Source organism: Hibiscus syriacus, unplaced genomic scaffold, assembly GCF_006381635.1.
Source record: "Hibiscus syriacus cultivar Baekdansim isolate YM2019G1 unplaced genomic scaffold, ASM638163v2 tig00111996_pilon, whole genome shotgun sequence".
NCBI classification, from domain to species: Eukaryota; Viridiplantae; Streptophyta; class Magnoliopsida; order Malvales; family Malvaceae; genus Hibiscus; species Hibiscus syriacus.
In genome coordinates this window covers 2,976,048-3,002,938 of record NW_024063233.1, presented here as the reverse complement: position 1 = coordinate 3,002,938, position 26,891 = coordinate 2,976,048, and the positions used below count along the sequence as shown (strand labels likewise).

Below are 26,891 nucleotides of genomic sequence, written 5' to 3'. Positions count from 1 at the left end.
CATCATTCAAGTATGTGTCTCATGCTTCCCTTAAATGGGTCTCTAACCACAATAACTGTAATTGTTATGCATTATCTAAATGTAACCCTGACACTATTGTGAAATATCTGAATGTGACACTAACACCGTTGTACATTATCTTATTGCAACACTAACACTGTTATGCATTATCTGAATGTATCACTAACATTTATGTGCATTATTTGAATACAACACTAACACTACTGTGTGTTATCTAAATGCAACATTGACACTGTTGTGCATTATCTAAATGCAACACTTTACTAGTATTTGGTCTCACATAGCCATCAAACACTAATTAACTGAAGGAACCAGTCTCACATAGTATCGGTAAAATTTTCACTAAGTTGCTTAATGATCTCTTAGTCTTACATAGCCATCAGGTAGATCATGAAGGGGGAACCCGGTGTCATATAGAATCGATATAATTATCGCTCAACTAAAGTATTGGCTCGATCGAACACAACCATAAAGCTAGGCTTTAAAGATATTTGTTGTATTGGAGTGATGAAACTACACATGAAAATCTGAGGGCCCTAAGGCCACGAAACATTACAATGCCCAATGAGGGCAACTGAAGTAGTCTAGCTACACACCACTGATAATGCCCCACTAGGGCAACTATGGTAGCCTCTCCATGCGTTAGCATAACTCGGCATACTAAGGTAAGGTCATCCTCTTACTAGCTGTTATCTCATGTGTCCTCTCATCTAGAACATTATATGAGGGTTTATTAGTCTATTATTTCTAATAATTTATTAAGATGCTCTATTCTGGTCATTAGCATTTAAGGGTATTTTAGTCATTATTATCTCTAAGAGGCCTTTATGTGTTTTATGATTTTACGAATATTATTGTGTTTGTTGTTCACTGCATGTAATACTAGCTAACTCAATACCTCTCTCGAGTTCATTACTATGTAGCAACCCTCTAGTCACTCTTATCACACTAGTAATAGCCTAATCCAATCTGACCCGAAGGTCATTGGACCATGATGTCACACGGAACCACCTAAGTGGCTAACCTCAAAATTTTTCTTTAAAATATGAAAATTGATTCAATTATCTGATAAAATCCATCCACAACAAGGAATAAGTAAATTAAGATGTCATTTACAAATATGAGAAACTCCTAAAATATCCAACATAATACAAACACTGAGTTTACAAAAAATAGAGTTACGACTGAATACAATAAGGGTCCATAAATAGTATATGCCCTGTAAAGTGACTCAAGACGTATTCTGGCTGATCTGATTTACTGCTCTGAAATGTCTGTTGATGATAACTCCCCTCGAGCTGCCTCCTAAGAACCTGCGCATGAAAACACGTTCTGAATTCTGAGTTTACGAGCTTAGTGCTTTATAATAATTATACTATAGTAAATGCAGTCACTAGATGAATTAGCTTATGGGATATGTATACAAAATATGAATATGTACTGATCTACTAATATGTGGATGACATCATCATGCGACTGAGGGATTCTACATCTTGGAGCTCATACACCACTCTAACACTACCATAATACCCTCAGGTACTCTAGGATGAGATCTGGAAACTGCATCACAAACAAACACCTTTCCAACTTACTCTGTCCAGTCTTGGGGCATCTATGCCCAATTGGTTACTGAAGTGCCTTGGCACTGACTTAGATCCACTGGCTTTCAAAATATGATAAAGAGACTCGGGTGTCCTAACAGTTTCTCGAGCATAAAAAAAGGCTAGTTTTATGTAATCCTAATTGTTATTGTTTCTATTGTTCTGATATTAATTATGGTTCACACTTGTAGTTTCATTCGCAAATATAATGATATTATGGCATCCTTCGAGTTTATTGCACTATTCATTGGATTACTTATCCAAAACTGCTCATCAGTATCGATACCGATGCCCTGGTATCGATACTAGACTCTGGGTATCGATAATAAAACGAGTATCGATACCAAAATGGTACACTGGAGATGTAAGGCTCGATACCCCTCTTGCGAGTCTCGAGACTGAGCCTGTAATATCGATACCCTATGTGGAAATATCAATATCACTTTTTAAAAACCTTCTTATTTCTACATATCTGAAGAACAATATCGGTATTGTTCCTCCAATACTTCTTTTGAGTACAAAAAGTGATACAATTCCACTCTAAAGGCCCTACTGAGGTCCCCAATTGTTTGTTAATCATTATGTATGATCAAAGGTATCATAAAAGGCCTTATAACAATGAAATAAGCTTCAAGTAGTACAATTAAGTTAGAAGTGATCACCTTTTATTCTAAACTTGCTGGGAGGTGGGCCTTGGAGCTTTCTCCAACCTCTCCCACTAACAAGGAATAAACACATAGATTACTAACTGAATTTAGAGGTTTAGAGAGGTTTGAAAACACTTTCTAAGGTTATAAATCACTAAAAATGAACCAAAACCTTTAGGTTCCTTAAACCCCCACAAAACCCACTCATTGAGAACTAAGGCCAATGTTTGAGTTTGAAGGCTTGGATTGGAGCTTAGGGTGAGGAGATTCTAAAACTTACCTCATAATATTGAACTAGGATTGTCAATCTTCAAAGTTCTAACATTTACCAAGGTTTGGGAGAAGAAGCAAGTGAATAGGCATGAAGATAAATAGACAAGCTTGTGGAGAAAAAGAGGGCTTGTTTCAGACATGATATCACCAATTCTTAATTTGTTTTTAGCTTTAATTTTTAACAATGGCATAATTACTCCCTTGGCCCCTCTAAGCTTGGGTGTAAACTAAAAATACCCCTTTTATTTACTAATAGGCTTATTCAAAGACAATTTCACTTATTCTTGGGGTCAAGGCTTTCTACAACTATGAGTTATATTCGAAGCCCAAAACAAAAATAACCTGAAACTTCTAACCCAAAAATTCAGGTTGTTATAACTCTCCCATCATATTAGAAAATTTTCCTCGAAATTTACCTAGATAGAAGATGTGAGGATACTAGAGCTGTATGTCCTTCTCGGCTTCCCAAGTCGCTTCCTCAACGCCATGGTTTCTCCATAGGACCTTAACCAAGTGAATCCTCTTATTCCATAACTCTTTCACATCATTGGTTAGGACTTCAATTGGTTCCTCTAAATAAGACATGTCAGGGCTAATCTCGATATGCTATAAGGATATGACATGAGAATGATCGGAATAGTATCTTTTGAGCTTGGATACATGGAATACATTGTGGATACGCTCTAACTCTAGGGGTAAGGCTAACCTATAAGCCACATTTTCGACTCTCTTAAGCACCTTATAAGGTCCTATAAAGCGTAGAGTTAATTTCCCTTTGCACATAAAGTAGAGTACTTTCTTCTAAGAGGAAACCTTGAGGAACACTTTGTCACCTACTATGAAATCAATGTCTTTACACTTCAATTCTACGTAAGACCTTTTCCTGTCTGAAGCTTCTTTCAACCTATTCTAAATCAACTGATCTTTTTCTTCAGTCCCTCTGATCAAGTCTAGACCTACTAATTTACCTTCACTAATTCCTATCCAACATAGCAGAGTCCTACACCCCCACCCATATAAGGCCTCAAACGGAGCCATCTGAATGCTCGACTGAAAATTATTGTTGTACAAAAACTCCACTAAACGTAAGTGATCCTTCCAACTACCTTTGAAGTCTATAACGGTGCATCTAAGCATATCTTCAAGGATCTGGATAACTTTCTCTGACTGACCATCTGTCTAAGGGTGGAAAGATGTACTGAAGTTTAGTTTGGTGCCTAAGGATTCATGAAGACCCTTTTAGAAATGGGAAGTGAAATTGGGGTATCTATCTGATAAGATAGAAATCGGTACACCGTGCAACCTCACCATCTCACAGATATACAACTGAGCTAACCTCTCGAGGGTATAATCCATCCTAACTAGAAAGAAATGAGCTGATTTAGTTAGATGATCGACTATGACCCAAACTACGTCGTACCTCTGTCTGGTCATTGATAACCCTGTCACAAAGTTCATGGTCACCATGTCTTAACCTATTAAAAAACTTGAAGAGACCTGATGTTCCATCTTAACCTATTAAAAAACTAGACATCTAGCTACAAACTCTAGCACATGCCTTTTTATGCCCGATCACCAATACAACAGTCTAAGTTCCTGGTACGTCTTATTACTGCCTGGGTACACTGAAAGCAGACTACAATGTACCTCATAGAGAATCTTACTATGTAACTTAGCATCTACGTGTATTCATAAATTACCCTTAAAGTACAACACGTCTCTATCTCGTAACTCAAAACATGGGGCCTAACCTTAACAAACTTGTTTGACCCAAGTTCTCAGCCGGTCGTCTAAACTCTATAACCTCTTGGCCTCATTTATAAATTTTAGCTCGACTCACAACTCAACTAGCAACCCACCTTCATTGGTCAAGCTCAAATGTGTTCTAGGAGAGCTTGCAACTCTGTCATTGACTTCTTACGCAAGGCATCTGCCACCACATTCGCCTTACTCATATGGTATTCTATCACACAATCATAGTCCTTAAGAAATTCGACCCATCTGCGTTATTGAAGTTTAACTCCTTCTGAGTTAGTATGTACTTAAGGCTTTTGTGATCAGTGAAAATGTTACACATCTCACCAAAAAGGTAATGCCTTCAAATCTTTAAGGTAAACACCACTGCTGCTAACTCAAGGTCATGGGTAGGGTAGTTTCACTCATCGGGCTTAAGCTGACGGGATGCATACGCTATGACCTTACCCTCTTACATCAAGACGCATCCGATGCCATTCAACAAGGTGTAACAAAAGACTGTGAAATTCTTATCCGACTCTGACTGGGTCAAAATTGGGGTATAAGTCAAAATAACCTTCAACTGTTCGAAACTCTACTATTGTTTTTATCCCAAAAGAAAGGGAATCCTTTCTGAAGAAATTTGGTTAGCATGTCAGCTATCATTGAAAAGCCCTGAACAAGTTGACGGTAGTACTCGACCAAACCAAGGAAACTGTGCACTTCTGACACATTCTTAGGTGACTCCCACTTGACTATGGCCTGAATTTTCTATGGATCAACCCTGATATTATCTGTTGATATGACATGGCCTAAGAATGCTACATCAGATAGCTAAAACTCATACTTCCCTAACTTGCCTTATAACTGACTTCCCAAAGTGTTTGAAGAATGATACGAAGATGCATTCTCTTCCTCTGATCGGGAGTAAATTAGAATGTCTTCTATGAATACTATGACGAACTAGTCTAGGTATTGGTGAAAGACTCGATTCATCAAGTCCATGAATACCGTTGGGCCGTTGGTGAGTCCAAATAATATTACTAAGAACTCGTAGTGATCGTACCTAGTCCTGAAAGTTGTCTTTATTACATCAGCATATTAACCTTCAACTGATAATAACCGGACCTCAAGTTAATATTTGAGAATACACACACCCTCTAAGTTGATCGAAGAGATCATCAATCCTTGGGAGGGGATAATATTTCTTGACGGTTAGCTTATTTAACTTTCTGTAGTCGATGCAAAGCCTCATCGACCCATCATTCTTCTTTACAAACAAGATCGACGCTCCCCAGGAACAATGTTCGGTCGGATAAAACCATTTTCTAAAAGTTATTGAATCTAGACTTTTTATTCCTTTAAATATGTCGGTGCCATGCAATAGGGAGCAATGGACACTGGGGCTGAACCTGGCATTACCTTAATGCCAAAATCTAGTTCTATGTCGGGTGACAAACCTAGAAAATCTTATGGAAACACATTGGGAAATACTTTACTGCTCAGATACCTCGAGTGTCAAAATTGGGACTCGAGTGTCAAAATTGGGACTCGAGTGTCGACTACGTGAGCCAAGAATGCCTTACAACCTTAGTCGATCATTCGATGAGCTTGAATGACTGACACTATCCTTGACTAACTTGATCTCTCACTAGTCATCACTAACTTAGTACAATCGTTTCCCTGAGCTTGAGCTATTTGGCTTTGCACTTCAGCCTGGCATCATGCTCGGACAACCGATCTATTCATAGGATCATGTTGAACTCGCTTAAGGGTAACTTCATCAAATCTACTAGAAAGATCTGACTCCTGTAAATTTCCACTGGGCATCATCTGAAAACCTTGTCTACTAGGAAATCTGACCTAGGGGACTTGATACCCTAACAACTATCTCTAGGTCTTTTATTAAAATCCCTAATTCCTGAGCTAAGTAAGAGAAAACATAGGAATGGGTGGAACCGAGGTCTATTAAAGTAGTAATTGGAATAAAAAAAGACTGTGAATGTACCTGAGATCACATCGGCTTTATCGTACTCCTCACGGGCTCTCACCACATACTGTTTCGAAGCTACCTTTGGCTCTACTCCAGCCTCTGATCTAACTGGCCCTCTATTCTATTGTCTAGACACTATACTGTCACCCCTAGCTGGCCCTCAACCTCTCTGTACAGAAGGTGTGGATCTTTGAGTCACTATTGGAGTCCCTCCCTGAACTCTCGGAGAGTCCCTCATAAAGCGGTCTAGAGAGCCACAACTATAATAGCCCCTCAATCCCAACTCGTATGTCCATGGGTGTCTCTTTCCGCACTGACTACAAGTAGGGTGAGTAAAGCCTATAGTTAACTCGTTGGCATTAACTCCAGTGACTAAGGTCATTGGTCTCTTCCTAACTTGGATCTACCTCCTCGACATGAACTTTGTCCGGTCCTCCTCGACCAAACTGTTGAGGGTATCCCCAAACCCTAACCAGCCCTCACTATCTTGGACGATGGTTGAACTGACCCTACTAACTTGGTGGTTCTCATAGTTTGTCCCATAGTATTACTAGCCTACGTAGACCTCCTAATAAGGACCCTCTCAATTATCTTTGCGTAACGGGATAACTCAAAAAAGACCCTAGGGGATCAACTGCCTAGTACGACAGGATATTGAGGTGTAGGTCCTCCCTAAACATACGATAGTGGTACTCCTTAGTGGGGATTAACTCTAGTGCGTATATACTCAAACAGAGGAATTCACACTTGTACTCCATCACATATAGTCTATCTGAACTAAGTGCAAGAACTACTCCCTTAGATCATCGGTGTGGGCTTCACCAATTTATTTCTACCTGAACTCTGATAGGAACATCTCTCACGACGGTCACTCTGGCTCCTGTGCCAGTTCTATGGTCTCCCATCAATCAATGTTGTCACCCTTGATCAGAGCGGTGACACAGTCGAGCTTACCCCAGAAGTGGGGTGTAACTATCTCAGGGTGCACAGGGTCTCTCGGAGCCACTAGTTCACCTCTATGGGTCCATCGCCTCCTAAACCAAGAAACTATATGGTCTTCTATCTATGGAGTGTCTCTATTAGGGACTCTTGAGGAACTACTGTTGGCTGGACTAAGGGTATTGACGGGGAAGGTGGTACAACTGATTCACTAGGTAGGGACCTAACAATCTGTCTAAGTACCGAGGTGAGGTCCCTGAAGAAAAAAACATCTCTTGAACTCCTAGATCTACTGGGGCGTTCTGCTGATCTGAATATGGGACGAACTGATCCCCAGAATTAACTGCTAGGGATACATGACACTCTACGCTACCATCCTGACCATGGGTTGGATTGTCTTCCATTAGAAATTAAAAAGAAATATGGATCATTATTGTTATTCCAGTCATAAAAGTACTCTTTACACTTAAAGGCATGTACACTTTCAAACGTTGACCCACGAGCCCTAGAAACAACTAAAACTGACACTCTGATACCACTAAATGTAACAACCTAATCCAATCTGAACCGAAGGTCATTGGACCATGATATCACACGGAACCACCTAAGTGACTAACCTTAAAATTTTTCTTTAAAGACAAAAAATTGATTCAATTATCTGATAAAATCCATCCATAAAAAGTAATAAGTAAATTAAGATACCATTTACAAATATGGGAAACTCCCAAAATATCCGACATAATACAAACACTGAGTTTACATAAAATAGAGTTACTACTGAATATAATAAGGTTATATAAATAATAGTACATGCCCTCTAACGTGACTCAAGATGAACTCTGGTACTCTGGCTGATATGGTATATTGCTCTAGAATTTATGTTGATGATAACTCCCCTCGAACTACCTCCTAAGAACCTGCGCATGGTAACACATTCCAAACGTTGAGCTTACAAGCTTAGTGCTTCACTAATAACTATACTATACTACATGTAGTTGTCGAAGTGATTTTTTCTTAAGTGAGATTTAAAAACCACACATTTTTTAATTATATCTCTTTTGGTTAATTTTTAATTAAAAAGTAATGTTATTTAAAAAACATCTCGTTTCAAAAAATTTGGGATTCCCTTTAAAATAAAAAAAACATATGGTTTGAGGAGTTGCCACCAATCTTTAATTAGGGTGTGATTGGACACCCAAAACGTATTTTGCATTTTAATAAAATTTTAATTTTAATTAAAATAATAAATTGAGGTCTGCATTACCAAAATTTGAGTTCGGGAGTCGGTTACGCGTGGGGAAGGATTAACACCCCCACATAGCTCTAAAGCGATATCTAGTTGATTGATTAATGTCTTTGCAATGAATTTTACAAATTCGAATTTAATTTAGCTTATGATCCCATAAAACAACAATTTATGAATTTTAAAATGAAATATAATAATATTTAATTATTTCCTATCAAGAAGAAAACAACCCTCATACCTTGAGGGGATCGATTCTTACTCCAATCGAAATAAAGAAATATTACAGTTTCATCATAATATTCAAATGCACAAAAACAAATTAAATTAAAAATTACCAATTCTTTTTAGAAAGAAGAAGAATATTCTATTGTTTGCAAACATCGAGATCAGACTTTAGATAAGTTCTAACAATCTTTTCTCGAAGAATTTAAATGAACGAATATTTCTTATTCTATCATTTCCAAATTTTAGGTGATAAATGATTTTTAGGTTTCAATTTTGGGATACACTTTTATTTTAAAATCATCGAAAGTGGCTCTTTAATAAGTTAAGACAAGCCCCTCACAATGATTTTAAAATAAAAAGGGTATTACCCTTAATCCAATTATTTGAATCGCGTGAAGATATGCTTATGAGTATATCATGCGCATTAATTAAAAGATGTCATGTACCTAAATTTATATTTACAAATGAATACAACCATATATATAATTTATAACCATGTTAAAAAAAGGGACTAATAATAGTCAAATTTGGCTAAGGAAACATACATATACGATAATCCAATTAAAATTGTGATACATATAAACATAAATATGAGGCATTATATACGTACACATTAAATCAAACTATGATATACTAAAAGGTAATGAAAACATGACAAGCTGAAATACAATTAACAGGAAATTGACAAATAAGTAGATGAAGGATCAAAGAAAAAAGGTGGTGACTTTAAAAGCTAAACATCTAAATCAACAAGAATCAAGGTCACACATGCAAATATCATATAATATGGGTACTGGAATCACAATGGAACCATAAAACTTAATATATTGAACTAAAAATGGTATTTAACATGCAATACGCATAAAACAAAAGGGATAATCCCAACTTCATTTGATAGCTTGAATGGAAACATTACAACATTAGAGACCTTTATTGTAGAAATAACCCTTGAATCCAAAACATACAAACCCAACCCCATTTGTATCCCTCATCTCATCGCACAAATGTAGAGAAAGGGTCTTTCTTTGGAAATCTCCACAAATGATGCCTTGAACATTTCTAAATACCGCAACTCTTTTGGGTTCTCCGATGAAGGCTAAATCCATGAGGAATAGAAACCCGAATGCTCTCCTCAGTATAAGGTCTTCTTTGAACCAGGTAACATTCTCTTAAACCACACATTTTCATAAAGATTTAAACTACAGAAAAATAAAACCTTAAAAAGGAGGTTTTTTTTGCTTCGTGTTACACCTCTATTATTCCCGTTTATATCTTCTTCTTCTTCTTTTTTTGTTTCTCTCGTTTTTGGTTTCTTTTTTTCTCCCCCTTTCGAATGGTGTTACCCTCTTAAGTTATATGGAGGCCTTGTAAGGTGTTTCCAATATCAGAATGAAGTTTGTATAGCCTTTGGCGTGAGGGCACTTGTTGTTATGGATTTTGCAAGGAACCACAACAATTTTACAAACCATGGCTGAGGGAGGGGGACTAGTACACGTTGCTTCCAAATTATTCCAAACCATCTTCCATGGCGACTTACTATAATTTGGCTACTTAAGACCACTGTTGCAGCAACCATTGTGAAGACTTCACTTGATACAAGCACGCCTTACTCCACTTGGTGAGGTAAGACTTGCACTTTGATTGTAGGGCCTAGGAAGGCAACAAGTGTTCCTAAAATAAGAAGACTTAAAAGAAAATGGTTAAATATGAATGAATAAGTTGGTAAGAAAAAAATTAAAATGGAATAGATGAAGATGATGATATGTTTGAACGGATTTAAAGAAGTATTTGTATATGGAACAATGTTATGGTGATGGAAGAAAGAAGTATGGAAATTATTGTGAATAATGAAGATAGTATCTCAAGAAATAAAGGAATCAAACGAAGCTATATTAAAGCTTAACCCTAGACCTTATAGAAACTTGAGGGATGGTGTTTAAGGACTTTGAGCCTTTAGGTATATTAAACCAAAAGTAGTAGGGTGGATAGAAGGTTGGTGACGCCACAAGAACAAGAGCACTTGATAAGTCGATATAGTTCTCAAAGAACTAGAAAGAGAGAAAATCTCACAAGTTTTGATTAAACAAAGTTAGTTTCATTACAAAATGAAAGCTAAACTATTTATAGGCCTAAGTATGTCTAGGATGCACATACAAGATTTAATGAGTGAACATTCATGGATGAATGTTCATCCTTTAGGGAAATACAATGTATAGTCAATGGTGAATGTATGATGAATTAAAAGAAAAAAAAAATCTTCATGAATGTATCTTCATGGCAGAATCCTTCCTCCCATGTGTGAACATGTTGATTTGTCTTCTTTGGATGAATGTTCATGAATGCATCTTGGTTGAAATTCTTCCCTCTAGTGTGAACATGACCATTTGGCTTCTTGCATTAATATGCATGAATAGATGAACATAAAAGCATTTGAATAAACCTTGAACCTTCTCACAAATGTGTTGATTCATTTTAATATTGTTTTCTCGTCCATGCATGTCTCCATTAATGCCTCCCATGCATAAGTCCTTTGAAGGAGATGAATGGTTGCAAATCTCGTATTTATTTCCAGCCTGCACTGTCTTCAGTAATATGGGAATATCTTGAGTTCCTGATATTGTATTGATGTGATTCAAAGTGCGTTGAAAATTTAATAGACAGGGGATTATATTTCAAGAAGACACCATGACCCAAAGATGCCTCAAGCTTGTGAAAAAAATGGCGATCAATATGAGTGACGTGAATTGTCCATTGGATTGCCTTGAATGTACCTTGCACTAAATACAAAATGTATATAAGTTACAATGCTCAAGTTAATGAATAAGTAATAAGTAGCATTATAATGTAACAGATGATTCCATGGCTAATATAATAATGCAATTGATATGATAACATAAGTAAGGAACGTGTAACATATGCATGAAATAAGCTAATTAAATATGTGACATGCATGAATATCATATAGGATGTAAGCATAGGACAATATATGAATATTCAAGCATAGTTTAGAATGTCAAAGCATGCTTATAACACATATAAAGCATAGATGAGTATAAGTAATAAAATAAGGAAGAATTCCCTTAGAATTATCTTGGAAGAACTTCAAAGTTGTATGCATGTTTTGTTTGAACTTGGTAGTCGTTAGAATCACATCACCCCCTTATTTAAAGCGATTTTTCCCCAAATCGATGATTAGTACATAAGGGAACAACTCTTATCTCCATTGAATTGGAAATTATTTCATCTTTCACTGTTTTCTTTGCTCAAAATACTTCATATGTTCAAGTCTTTGCTTTTGAATCAACAATTTGAAAAATAAAACAAAGTTAGAAGTAGATAATTTAAAATCAAAGAAAAGGAAATGATTAAATTCATGAATGAAGAGTTTGGACTCTTATTGTTCTCCATGGTTAGGTTGATTGAATCTTCCCTTTTATAAGGTTCATTCGATCTTGAGTATGAGGTGAATGTACTTTAAAGGTTAATGAACATGTTCTTTGTAATTTCAAGTGACACATCTTTTGAAATTTCAAAATAAATGGTGCTTGAATCGTCTTATATGTACCTTGGAATAACCCGCAAACTCAAAGAACAAATAGAAGAAAAAATTGATTAGTAGAAAGCAAAACTTTATTCTCCTCACATTCTTTCCGAATTTTCTCTTCACTCTCTTGTTTTGTACTCTCAATCTTTTCAATGCTCTCATTTTCATTTTCAATCACTTCAATGATTTTCTCACACAAAGTCTCATTTTCAACTCCAAATTTCTTGGTTTTCTCACAACGTTCTTCTTGCATAGCTTCAAAGCTTTTCTTTAGATGGTGATGATCTTGAAGCACTTGTTGTGATGATAAAGGAGTCAACGTGATTCACCTCGTCCCATGGTTGAATGAGTAACGATTTAAGAATCCATCATGAGTGGTCGTTTTATCGAATTGCCACGGTCTTTTGAGCAGCAAATGAGTTGTACTCATCGGAATTACATCACAAAGAACCTCGTCCTCATACTTACCAATGGAAAATGGGAGTAACACTTGTTGAGTAATGGTAATTTCATCATTATTAATCCATTGCGCTTCATATGGATCCAGATGTTGCATTGTCTTTAAGCCTAATTTGTTCACTATGAGTGTACTTGCAAGGTTGGTGCAACTTCTACCGTCAATGATCACATGGAAAATTTTACCATCGACATGGCATCTAGTGTAAAATGCATTTTCCATTTGTTGCTCATACTCCATTGATTGAAAAGATAAAAAATCAAAAAACATTGTTAGCGATTAAAAAAATTGAAATGTGAAAATAGAACCTTACCAAATTTCACACAACAAAACCTCACGGTCACTCAAACAAAATTGGTGTCGCTTCACTCAAACGCTCGTGTATGCACTCAGGAATGTGCTTTTGGATTTTGCAATTCCCCTTCTGATCTAACACGCTCTTATGCCTTTTCCCACTCATTTCACTCTTGTTAAGTTCTAAAAGAACTAACTAAAGACCTTCAAATGAAGTGCTTAGGCGTTTGCTACAAAATGATGTTAGGTAGGAAAAAACAAATAGATGGTAAAAGGTTGGCTTAAGAAGAAAGGAAAGAAATTGATAGAAGGAAAGAGTTCTTACTACAAGACACTAACAACCTTCCTAGCCACAATCAAAGTGCTGAAAACAACTTTAGGCTTGTTGGCACTTGTTGATGTATGAAACAACCTTTTCATTTAATGATTTTCTTTTATTTCTTGCTTTATTTTTGCATGATTCTTCAACGATTTTGAATAGCACTTCTTTTTCATTTTGGTTTTTCTTGATTCGTTCAATCAAAACTTCACAACTTGCTTACTTCCACCTTAGCTATGAATACCATATGATACAAGCACACCCTACTCAACTTGGTGAGGTAAGACTTGCACTTTGATTGTAGGACCTAGGAAGGCAGCATGTGTTCCAAAAATAAGAAGACTTAAAAGAAAATGGTTAAGTATGAATGACTAAGTTGGTAAGATAAAAATGACAATGTAATAGATGAAGATGATGATATATTTGAAAGGATTTAAAGAAGTATTTGTATATGGAACAATGTTATGGTCATAGAAGAAAGAAATATGGAAATGGTAGTGAAGAATGGAGATAGTATCTCAAGAAACAAAGGAATCAAACTAAGCTATATTAAAGCTTAACCCTAGACCTTATAGAAACTTGAGGGATGGTGTTAAAGGAATTTGACCACCCTTTAGGTATATTAAACCAAAATAATCAAAATTAGTAGGGTGGATAGAAGATTGGCGACGCCACAAACACAAGAGCACTTGATAAGTCGATATAGTTCTCAAAGAACTAGAAAGAGAGAAAATATCAAAAGTTTTGATTAAACAAAGTTGGTTTCATTACAAATGAGAGATAAACTATTTATAGGCCTAAGTATGTCTAGGATGCACATACAAGATTTAATGAGTGAATATTCATGGTTGAATGTTCATTCTTTAGGGAAATACAATGTACGACCAATGATGAATGTGTGATGAATTAAATGAAAAAAATCTTTATGAATGTATCTTCATGGCCGAATCCTTCCTCCCATGTATGAACATGTTGATTTGTCTTCTTTGGATGAATATTCATGAATGTATCTTGGCTGAAATTTTTCCCCTAGTGTGGCAAGACCATTCGGCTTCTTGCATGAATATTCATGAATGGATGAACTTAAAACCATTTGAATGAAACCTTGAACCTTTTCAGAAATGTGTTGAATCATTTGAATATTCTTTTCTCATCCACGCATGTCTCCATTAATGCCTCCCATTCATAAGTCCTTTGAAGGAGATGAATGGTTGCAAATCTCGTATTTATTTCCAGCCTGCACTGTCTTCAATAATCTAGAATATCTCGAGCTCCCGATATCAAATTGATGCGATTCAAAGTGCGTTGAAAAGATAATAGAAATGGGATTATATTTGAAGATGCAACATAACCCAAAGATCCCTCAAACTTGTAAAAAAATGACAATCAATATGAGTGACGTGAACTATCCATTGGATTGCCTTGAATGTACCATGCACTAAATGCAAAATGTATATAAGTAACAATGCTAAAGTTAATGAATAAGTAATAAGTAACATTCTAATGTAACACATGATTCCATGGCTAATATAATAATGTAATTGATATGATAAGATAAGTAAGGAATGTGTAACATATGCTTGAAATAACCTAATTAAAGATGTGACATGCATGAATATCATATAGGATGCAAGATAGGACAATATATGAAAATTCAAGCATAGTTTAGAATGTCAAAGCATGCTTATAACACATATAAAGCATAGATGAGTAAATAAGTAATAACATAAGGAAGAATTCCCTTAGAATCATCTTGGAAGAACTTCAAAGTTGTGTGCATGTTTTGTTTGAACTTGGTGGTCGGCAGGATCACATCATCATTACTGCCGTAGGGACTATCGATGAGCTGCTAGAGGACCACTGCTAGGGTGGCTATTAGCCTGGGCAAAATTAGGGTATTACAGCTACCCCTCTTTGCTTATTGTTGTGAAACAAGAATGTAGCAAAGACAAATAATGACCTAATTTTCTTCGGCATCAAATGTAATTCTTTGATATTCTATTGACTATTGCCTCCGTCTCAATCAAACTATTAATTCTTATGGATTTGAATATCTTTTCTCTTGATCTTCCCCATCTCACATGTGCATGTCCTTTTAATCGATTGATTCGTTTCTTCGTACCCGAGAATCTTTTTTTCCTCTTACATCTGTCGGTCCTGTGAAAGAGATATATGCCAGAAATTAGCGCGTCTGAGGGTTTATTTAATTATTTAATTTCTTTTTCTTCCTTCTCTTTTTCTTCCTTCTTTTTTTATTTTTCTTTTTAATCAAATTTTTATTATTTTACATCAGAAACTTTGAAAATTGCTTTCTCATTTTTTAAATTACCATATGGAAACATCTTGCCCAAAGGTCTTATAGATGGCCCGAAAGACTTATCATCTAGCTCGAAAGACTGACAGATGACCCGAAGCATTTAATCATCATGCTCGAAAGACTTACTGATGGCCCGAAGAACTTACCAATTTTGGAAATAGTTTACTGGATAAGAAACTTTTGAAATCATTTTCTTAGTTTTTTAGACTAATTTTCAGAAAAGATTTAAATCAGAAACTTTGGAAATTGCATTCTCTTTTTCAAAAATCATGTGAAAACATCATGTCCGAAGGTCTTATGGATGGCCCGAAGGACTTATCATCATGCTTGAAAGGCTTACTCATGACTTTAAGGACTTACCGATTTTGGAAATAGTTTATTGGGTAAGAAACTTTGGAAATCGCTTTCTTACTTTTCAAATATTTCACTTTTTAAAAATACTAAATGAGAAACTTTGGAAATCGCTTTCTTATATTTTAAAAATCACGTGACAATATCCTGCCCGAAGGTCTTATGGATGGCCCAAAGGACTTATCATCTTGCTTGAAAGACTTACATATTACCCGAAGGATTTAATCACCATGCTTGAAAGACTTACTGATGACCCAAAGGACTTACTAAGTAAGAAACTTTGGAAATCGTTTTCTTACTTTTTGGAAATCTCATTTTCAGAAAAGATTTAAATGAGAAACTTTGGAAATCACTTTCTCATTTTTCGAAAGTCATGTGAAAACATCCCTCCCAAAGGTCATGTGAATGGCCCGAAGGATTTATCATCTTGCTTGAAAGATTTACAGATGACCCAAAGGATTTAATCATCATGCTCGAACGACTTACTGATGGCCCGAAGGACTTACTAAGTAAGAAACTTTGGAAATCGTTTTCTTACTTTTTGAAAAATCTCATTTTCAGAAAACATTTAAATGAGAACTTTGAAAATCGCTTTATCATTTTTTTCAAAAATCACTTAATGGTCGGGTAACATGCCCCTTTCAAAGTAATGCTTATTCTGTGGATTGGCCCCCTGTGTTCGTCAAGTTCTGCCTTTCTAGACCTGATTCCATGTATTTGAGGTTTAAAATCTACCTTTCACTTATCGGGATTTTGACATCATGAATCTTCTACTTTCACTGGAAGATATGTAAACAACATGTATTTATGTGTGAAATATGAATGCAATTAAATGTATCAATGTAATGCATTTTGTTTTATGCAAATGATGTTCTCATGAATGCATAAATGTAGATTCAATCTCCATTTGACTCCAAAGTGGAGAACTTAGTCTTCTTCCACTTGATCACCATTCTCTAGGGTTTACTCAGATATTAATGTAAAACCTTATGATTTCCAACTTGTAGTTTTTTGAAGATCCGCCCGATTATCTTGTGGTCTTTATTTTCTTCATTTTGGAGGAAATGTTTTCTCTCTCGAATTCTTGTTGCGGTCAGTAATATGACCTTGCTGACATTTTCTGTCCTTTACATAATTGTGTTGTTAAAGTTGTTTTCCGAGACTTTACCATTAATCGATGCTTTACTGACTTGATTTACAATGTAAGCTCTACTCAAATTCAAGGTCTACCCTTGACACTCCAAGTTGTGAGGTTCATTCTCAACATCTTTTCAGTTTGAACCTTGTTACCTCAAAATGATATGGGTTTGGTAATGCTCCAATATGGCTACCTATGGCTCCCTTCGTGCCAAAATATCTTAATCGTGAATGGTCTCAATATGGCTACTCATGGACATTACTGACATTTAAGTATTGATCAATATTTCAAACAAAATGTCTTGCATTTTTTATATGAGTTGGGATATGTGCCCCTTTTAAATAAGGCGGTCATCTTGTTTTTGATGGGTTACTGACAACGTCACAAGAAAGTGTTACAAGCTCTATTCTTCAGTCCTTCTGATCTCTCGGACTATTTTCTTTCAAGATTGTGGAGTGCTTCATGTTCTAGCATCGCTTATTCTTTCTCCCTAATATAGGCAGAATGAGCCTCACTTGCTCCAAGGGCTTTTCGCATTTGAGATTGTCCTGTTTGAAAATTTTTTCCTTTCTTTTATTTTAGAAATCAAAGAATATAAGAATTTTGTAAAGTATTACCCCTTAATTTAGGCTCACGATCGAATCAAATCATAAACACGAGTTCATATAATATCAAAAGTATCAATAGCTCTTTAATGTTTTCAGAGTTATTGCTCTTTGACAAGTATCAAAATTGATGGGTTGGCTTCAGGTTGGTTTTCATATTTTATTAGGTTTCGGCCACCAAAATTTCATTTCTTTCTCGGTCCTTGTGAACATTGTGACATGCCCTCTTTCTTGGTTTGGTATTTTAATTGGATAAAGAGAAAATGACGCAACTAGCATAATTAATTACTAGATTTTCTAGAACACTTATATTTCAGTTCTCTGAAATATTCCATTTGTTCAAGATTTGTAGACTCCTCTAACAAAGGCAGTGCAGAAATATCAACCTAAAAATGAAAATCCTGAGTGTTCGTGTGAAATTGACTATAACAAGTGTTCCTTAACTCCATTAGTCAATCTTTACCGAAACTTCTTATTTAGATAAATTTGATTTAATTTTGCATTGTTTGGCTAGCTGAATTTAGCTTTATTGTATGTATATATATATTATAATCTCCTTTATTGGGCTAGCTGAAGGGTTCATCTCATCACAAAGTCTTCGACTTTACAATTACAGTGGAGCAAACACTGAACTGCCAAGTACCCGAGCAATGTCATGGTTTGAATGCAATATATTTATAAAGACTAAGCTTTTGAGTTTCCTCTATAACCGATTGCTTTAGTGGAAGAGCCTAGCTTTATTATATACATATAATTACATTCTGGGTATACATATTCAATTTCTTAAGCTTGTCAAGAAATACCTGTTATAGTCTAGGTATTGTTGAAAGTTAAAGAATCTCATATTTAGAGTTAAATTTCCAAGTAACTGACCTAAACTAGATTCGCCTACTCGACTATTCCATCTGTGAAGATCATCATCATCATTGAACATCCTTTAAAGAAGTGTTGTCTAGTAAGTTTTGTAATGTCATACACAAAAGATGCCCCATGTTATCTGCTCCTATGCATACACCTCTTATTCATTCCCTTATGAGATAAGAAGGCTATATCGGTCCCTGCAAGAGAAGGGTATGGTGTTCGAGTGTATCTTCTGGGGTAAGGTCAAAGGTCCTTTTTTATCAGTTTTCAATCTTGCCAATTTGTCAAAGATTTATAAATCTAATCATTTAAAGAGTTTTTAATTCAATTGATATTCAAATAATTTCAAGTTGTAAATTTGATTCAATGCTCTACGTCTTTAAAGAACCATAGATTAATTTAAGTATCCTTACAAAAAAAAATGAAAAGAGACAAAAAAAAACAAGTTCAAACAAGAATTTGCAAATGAAATAACGCTCCATGGTGGATGAAATGATCTTTTCCTAATTAGGATGCCCCATTATTCATCTAATGCAATGGCACTTAACCTAAACAGATGCTACATATTGTGCTTTGATGCCTCAATCATGTCTGTCATCCATTGTTCCACTAATTCTTGTGTCAACATTTCATTTTCAACTATCATTTATATCTCCTTTAACAACGACCTACAACTTCCCGTAGAATGCCCAAATGCCTCCAAGTCGAAATAACAGAAACTATCTTGATGAGTAGGATTAGGCAGAAGGGTTTGATGACACTTTCACTGGCCTTAGTGTGAGGTATTAACCTTTAATAAAATGAGGGTACAAATATGATAGAAGTTTGGAACACTTTCAGAGTATTTCTCGATCATGAGACTTTCTTTGTTCGGTTCGAGTGACTAGCTGCTCCTTTTATTTTACGGTTGTGGAAGCTCTGAACATGACATTCATTCACCTCATCATTTTTCACTTCTTACTCAGTTGGTGTTTTGGAAGTGACTTTTAAGTTTCCTTTGTTGATTGCGTTTTCAATTAACTCCCCATTTGTCACAAGATCCTCGAAGTCATTCGAAAAATTTGCCAGCATTAACTCGAAAAAAGGAGTAGGAAGAGAATCATGAAACGTATATGATATTTCTTCTTCTAACAAGGGAGGCTGAACTTGTGCTTCCACTCCTCTCCATCTTAGGGCATATTCTTTAAAGCTTTCAGTAGCTTTCATCCTTATTCTTTGAAGATCTATACGTTTTGAGGCTAAACCACTAATATATCAATATTGTCCCAAAAAGCATCAACTAGGTTGACCCATGTCTTGATTTGCTCTCTTTTCAAATGGTTATACCATACTACAGCTAGCCCAACAATACTATCAGGAAAGTAATGAATCAGCAGATTATCATCATTTAAGTACTCTTCCATCTTTCTACATAACATCATTAGATGAATTAGGAGATAACTAGTGCCATAAAATTTCTCAAAATTAGGCACCCTAAATTGATTTGGGATAACCAAATCAGGGACCAAACTGTGCTCTCTAGCTTCTAGTTCTTTATGGGAGACGTTAACACTTATTATACCTCTAATTGCTTCATTTAACCGCTTGAATTTATCTTCAAATTTCTCATAATTAATTAGGCTCTTCCCTAGGTTTGAGTGAGATGCTCCAAGGTAGGTTGTCACTCTTGATGCATTAGTCTGATAACACTGGTATCCTTTATCAGTGATTTCCTCTCTATCAGAAGCCTTGGTTGCCAGTGCCTAGATCATTTGATTCGATCACCTTGCAGAGAACCCGATGCTTGATTTCTCATATCCTGTTATAACCCAGCCAACTGCTCTTGCAACCGATCTTATGATTCCTCATGAGATTGCTCCATTGTTTTTATTTGTTTGTTCATGATGATGAGGAAGTAGTATGAATGAATGATCTTGGTATTACTGTCGCAAAACCCTGCCATAAATTATTTTCACATTTTCATAACTAATGCATGTAAAATGTTTAATTAAACAAATGCAATGAAAATGCATGTATGCAAAAGGTGTCATTCCAGAGTTACCATCTTAAAACAACTTTCATTGAACACAAAGGTTTCGATAAATCAAAAACCAATTTAACTTCCACTCATGCTCGGGTGTTGAGTTGTCAATCTGCTTCAATTATCTAGCAAAGCTAACTAAATCAACCAATTTGTGAGCCACGTTGCTTTCTTGGGTCATAGCTTCTTTCATGACGTTGTCTTTTTCCTCTATCTTGAGTACCGATTCTCGGAGCTATAGACACTGCTGTTGAATTTTCCTTGTAAGAAAGTATTTGCGATTATGAAGCTCTTGTACAATCATCTACAATCTTCATCAATGTCTTGTTCATAGCTCTAGTGGCTTCTAGCTCAACATTATTCTCATGCTTGTGGTGTTGATATGAAGCTTCCATATTAGCAATGGACATATTCAACATATGGTTTTCGGCTTGATATCTTCCCAAATCATTAACAGTTGTATTGCGCCTTTTTTCTTCAATACGTAAATCATAAGAAAACTTCTCGGCTCGACCTTCATGCACCTTGGAATTCTTTCTCCATTGTTTAACATCATTATTCAGTTTAGTGACCCTTGTTATCCACTCCTCTGGGATATTTCCTATACCAACATTTTTAAAGACTTGATTAATCCTTTGAAAACCATCATGCATGGCTTCCATATCTTCCTCCTGGATGCCCCACTGATACCCTTACCTTTGGACACTTTTGGCTCAAACTTAATAGGACAATTCGTTACCAAACTATTTCAACCTTTCAATTCGAACTCTAATACTCCATGATCCAAAAGATGTTTGACTCAATGTTTGAAGGATGTGCAATTCTCAATGGAATGTCCTTGAGCTCCAGCATGATATTCACAACGAACGTTGTCGTCATACCAATTTGGATATGGAGGTTGCCAAGGTTTCACATAATGCAGGGCCACCTCTCAGGCTTCTAACAACTTATCATACAACTCATTATATGATACCGGGATATAATCAAAATGAAAGCCACTTCTCGACTTGGATTGAACTGAAGTTTTCAGGTTTACCACCCCTGACGTTGGAAATAAACTATCAAATACCAATGAATTCGAATTGCATGGCTTCTTTTCATCGTTCTGAACTTCTACAGTTGTCACCATTTCATTGAGATTGTTTTCATCGAGCTCTTTCTTTCTTTTGTAGTAGTCTCTCTTTCTTTGGCCAAAGCATCTATTCTATCCATCATCTTGGACATCTGCTCTTTCATCTCTCTTATCTCCTTTTTATCTTCATCGAACATACAATCTTTGGGTGCATACCTCTCCACTATTCTTGGAGCTTCCTCAAAATTCCATTCCTCGGCTGTGTTATAGTTTACTTGATCACGAAACCCTTTGTCCATCAATAAAACCTTTTACTATGATGATCACTCACAAATCAACACCTTTTGATTATGTCATGATCATGCAAAGCAAGCAAAAAGAAAAAAAACATAAAAAAAGTTAGTACAAATAAGATAACAAAATATAAAAAAAAGCAAAAATAACAAAATTAATTAATTAATAAGCTAATGGAAAATAATAATGCGAATGCAAATGCACAAGGTGTTAATTCCAAAAGCGACCACCATAGAATAACCTTCATTTAGACAACAATATTTCATTACACCATTTAGTTAAAATAAAATTGTGATTCTTCATTTCTTCATTTTCTTGAGTCGTACTCCCAAAGTTCTCAATGTACTTTTTCACATTGGATGACGTCGGATGTCCTTAAATTATTTATGGTTGAATCTTGAGATCACTATTTTTACTTCTATTGCGAAGTGGTCTTCATGTCTTTGTGAAGGGTCTTCTCATCCTTGGTATGATTGTATCTATCTCTTGATGGAGCATCTCGGCCTTTCCGCCTTTAAAAAAGGTTTTCATTCAGCTTCAAACTTTTTCATTCATCGGATGTCCTTCTTCATGGATCATTTGAACATCTTTGGATCTTTTTGATTTTGACTACATGGTTAAGAATTTATTGTCTCATTATGACTAACCTTCTTATTTAGTCAATCACTTGAGAATTAACACCTTTGGATGACATGAAGATGCAAATGCAATAAAATAAAAATAAAATAGACTCAGAACAAAAATGGGTTAATACACATAAGATAAACAATAAAATAATAAGTATTGTAATCATTAAATAAAACCTACTCTCACATGTTGGCTACCCAATCATGCTTTAGTAGATCCTACCCAACATGATATCTACCCACATGCTTTGTTATTCACAAAAAAATCATAAATGCTTGATATTTACTTCGTATGCTTGTTTGAAAAATAAATCTAACTACATGATCTCTAGTTCTCATACATTTATCAGGAGAGTAAAATTATACTACAAAAATTAAAAAGACTCAAAAAGTATTTCATTGTGTACCCTTCTCACGGGATTTTTAAGGTTTGGGTTAGGCTCTAACGAGGCTCAGATTTCTAGGTTCACTATATGCTAAGTTCAGCTCTAAAGTAAAAGCTTTTCGAATTGTCCTTGTCAGTTCCCCCCTTAGGCTGCCATACCCTCAATCCTGGCCCATCACATGCTTTTGGATCGAGTTCAATTCAAGGGAACACACCTCCTTATGTCCGTGTGAAGGTAAATACCATCACGAGGACCATAAGGGGTGAGCTCCAGGAGCGATTCACTATCCTATGCGGAGGTGAAAACCACATAAGGGAGTAGCTTCTAACTTCTACTTAAATTGGACAGAGCAGGGTTTTAGCTCGTGTTATGATGATGCAATTGTGCAGTGTGTGAGGAAAATAAAAAAATAACACAATCAGACAAACAAAAAAATAAATTCCCAATTACTTTTAAGACACACAATTAATCTGAAAACATTAGCAAACAAGTCAGTACAACTATTCAGTGGTTAATCAAATTAAAAAATTTTAAAACCAAACAAGGGATCAAAAACCAAATTAGAACAAACTTGTAACTTTCACTTGTAAAGACAATTAACTAATTGACTATCGGCATGACTCTCTAAAAAAGTCCACAGCGGAGTCGCCAAGTTGTCGAAGTGATTTTTTTCTTAAGTGAGATTTATAAACCGCACATTTTTTTAATTATCTCTTTTGGTTAATTTTTAATTAAAAAGTAATGTTATTTAAAAAAAACCTCTCGTTTCAAAATATTTGGGATTCCCTTTAAAATAAAAAACGTATGGTTCGAGGAGTCGCCACCAATCTTTAATTAGGGTGTGATTGAGCACCCAAAACGTATTTGGTCATTTTAATAAAATATCAATTTTAATTAAAACAACAAATTGAGGTAAGCGTTACCAAAATTCGAGTTCAAGAGTCGGTTACGCGTGGGGAAGGATTAGCACCCCCACAACGCCCTAAATCTATACCTAGTTGATTAATTAATGTATTTGCAATGAATTTAACAAATTCAAATTTAATTTAGCTTATGATCCCATAAAACAAAAATTTATGAATTTTAAAATGAAATCTAATAATATTTAATTATTTCCTATCGAGAAGAAAACAACCCCTCATACCATGATGCAATAAATTTTTACTCCAATCGTAATAAAGAAATATTACAGTTCCATCATAATAGTCAAATGTACAAAAACAAATTAAATTAAAAACTACCGATTCTTTTTAGAAAGAAGAAGAATATTTGATTATTTAACAACATCGAGATCAGACTTTAGATAAGTTCTAACAATCTTTTCTTGAAGAATTTAAATGAACAAATATTTTTTATTCTCTCATTCCCAAATTTTAGGTGAGGAATCATTTTTAGGTTTCTCTGTTGAAATACACTTTCATTTTAAAATCATCGAAAGTAGCTCTCTAATAAGTTAAGATAAGCCACTCACAACGATTTTAAAATAAAATGGTACTACCCTTAATCCAATTATTTGAATCGAGTGAAGATATGCTTATGAGCATATCATGCGTATTAATTAAAAGATATCATGTACCTAAATTTATATTTATAAATGAATACAACCATATATATAATTTATAACCATGTTAAAAAGGGGGACTAATAATAGTCAAATTTGGCTAAGGAAACATACATATATGATAATTCAATTAAAATTGTGACACATATAAAAATAAATATGAGGCAATATATACGTACACATTAAATCAAACTATGATGGACTAAAAGGTATTGAAAACAAACGTGACAAGCTAAAATATAATTAATAGGAAATTGACAAATAAGTGGATGAAGGATCAAAGCAAAAAGGTGGCGACTTTAAAATCTAAACATCTAAATCAACAAGAATCAAGGCCACACATGCAAATATCATATAATATGGGCACTGGAATCACAATGGAACCATAAAACTTCATATATTGAACTAAAAATGGTATCTAAAATGCAATGCGCATAAAACAAAAGGTTCAAAATAAGATAATCCCAACTTCATTTGATAGCTTGAATGGAAACATTACAAGATTAGAGACCTTTATTTTAGAAATTACGCTTAAATCCAAAACATACAAACCCAAACTCATTTGTAACCCTCCTCTCGCTGCACAAATGTAGAGAAAGGGTCTTTCTCTGGAAAGCTCCACAAATGCTGCCTCGAACATTTCTAAAGACCTCAACTCTTTTGGGTTCTCTGATGAAGGCCAAATCCATGAAGAATAATAACCCGAAGGCTCTCCTCGGCATAAGGTGTTCTTTGAACCAGGTAATATTCTCTTAAACCCTATTTTTTCGTAAAGATTTAAACTAGAGAAGAAATAATACCTTAAAAGTAGGTCCTTCTTGCTTCGTGTTACACCTCTGCAATTCCCGTTTCTCTCTTCTTCTTCTTTTGTTTTTTTTTTTTTTGCTCTCGTTTTTTTTCTTTTTTTTTTATCCTCATTTCAAATGGTGCTACCCTATTCAGTTATATGGAGGCCTTGTAAGGTGCTGTCAAAATCAGGATGAAGGTCGTATAGCCTTTGACGTAAGGGCACCTGTTATTATGGGTTTTGCAAGGAACCACAACCATTGTACAAACCATGTCAGAGGGAAGGGGGACCAGTACACGTTGCTACCGAATCATTCCAGACCACCTTGCGTGGAGACTTGTTGCAATGTGGCTACTTGGGACCACTTTTACAGCAGCAAATGTGGAGACTTCACTACTGCAGTGGAGACCATCGATGAGTTGCTAGAGGACCACTGCTAGCGTGGCTATTAACCCGGGCAAAATTAGGGTATTACAATAGTCACTAGATGAATTAGCTAATGGCACAGGTATACACAATTTGAGTATCTACTAATCTGTGGAAATCATCATGGTACGACTAAGGGATTCTGCATCTCAGAGTTCACGCACCCCTCTAGCACTACCGGGATACCCTCAGGTACTCTAGGGTGAGATCCGAAAACTGCATCGTAAATGTACACCCTGCCAACTTATTTCGTCGAGTCTTGGGGCATATGTGCCCAGTTTGCTGTTGAAGTGCCTTGGCACTGACTTGGATCCACTGACTGTCAAAAATATGCTAAAGAGACTCGGGTGTCCTGACTGTTTCCTGAGCGTCAAACAACACTTGTTTTATGTAATCCTAACTGTTATTGTTTCTACTATTCTGATATTAATTATAGTTCAAACTTGTAATTTTATTCGTTGATATAATGATATTATGAGGTCCCTCTAGTCTATTGCACCATTCATTGGATTACTTATCCAAAACTACTTATCAATATCGATATCCATGCTCGGGTATCAATACTGACCTCTGGGTATCGATACATAATTGAATATCGATAGTAAAATTGCACACTGAATATGTGGGTCTCGATACCCCTCTTGTGAGTCTCAAGACTGGGCCTACAATATCGACACCCTATGTGGAAGTATCGATACCACTTTTTAAAAACCTTATTATTTATACATATTTGAAGAACATTATCGGTATTGTTCCTCTAGTTCCAATACTGACGCTCAAAAGTGCCCTGTTTTGAGCTCAAAAAATGCTAACTTTCCACTCTATAGGCCCTACTGAGGTCCCTAATTGTTAGTTAAGCATTATGTATGACTAGAGAGATCATAAAAAGGACTTATAAAATGTTGTAACAACAAATGATGCAATTTTCCATAGATATTTTCTACAACTCATGCAACTAAGTAAAGCTCACTGAATGAGCTCCAGGCAATACAGTTGTGTTATAAATGAGGTACCTTTTATTCTAAACTTGCTGTGAGAGTCCAAGGCTCAATCTAAAAAAAAATTCCTTCCCTTTGGCCTTAAAGCTTTCTCCAACCTCTCTCACTAACAAAGAAATAAGCACATGGATTACTAACTAAATTTAGAGGTTTAGA

The 26,891-nt window shown here is 35.5% G+C and overlaps 1 protein-coding gene across 1 annotated transcript in view; it reads left to right on the top strand.

Annotated features, from left to right (window-relative positions):
* The window catches only part of LOC120173999 (F-box protein At4g00755-like), a 65,838-nt gene extending 40,087 nt beyond the window's left edge, over positions 1 to 25,751 (top strand). The window contains exons 4-5 of the mRNA XM_039181003.1: positions 25,203 to 25,265; positions 25,467 to 25,751. Of these exons, the coding sequence (XP_039036934.1) occupies positions 25,203 to 25,265; positions 25,467 to 25,751 (348 nt within the window). The remainder of the gene's footprint in view (positions 1 to 25,202; positions 25,266 to 25,466) is intronic.
* Positions 25,752 to 26,891: the final 1,140 nt, after the last annotated feature.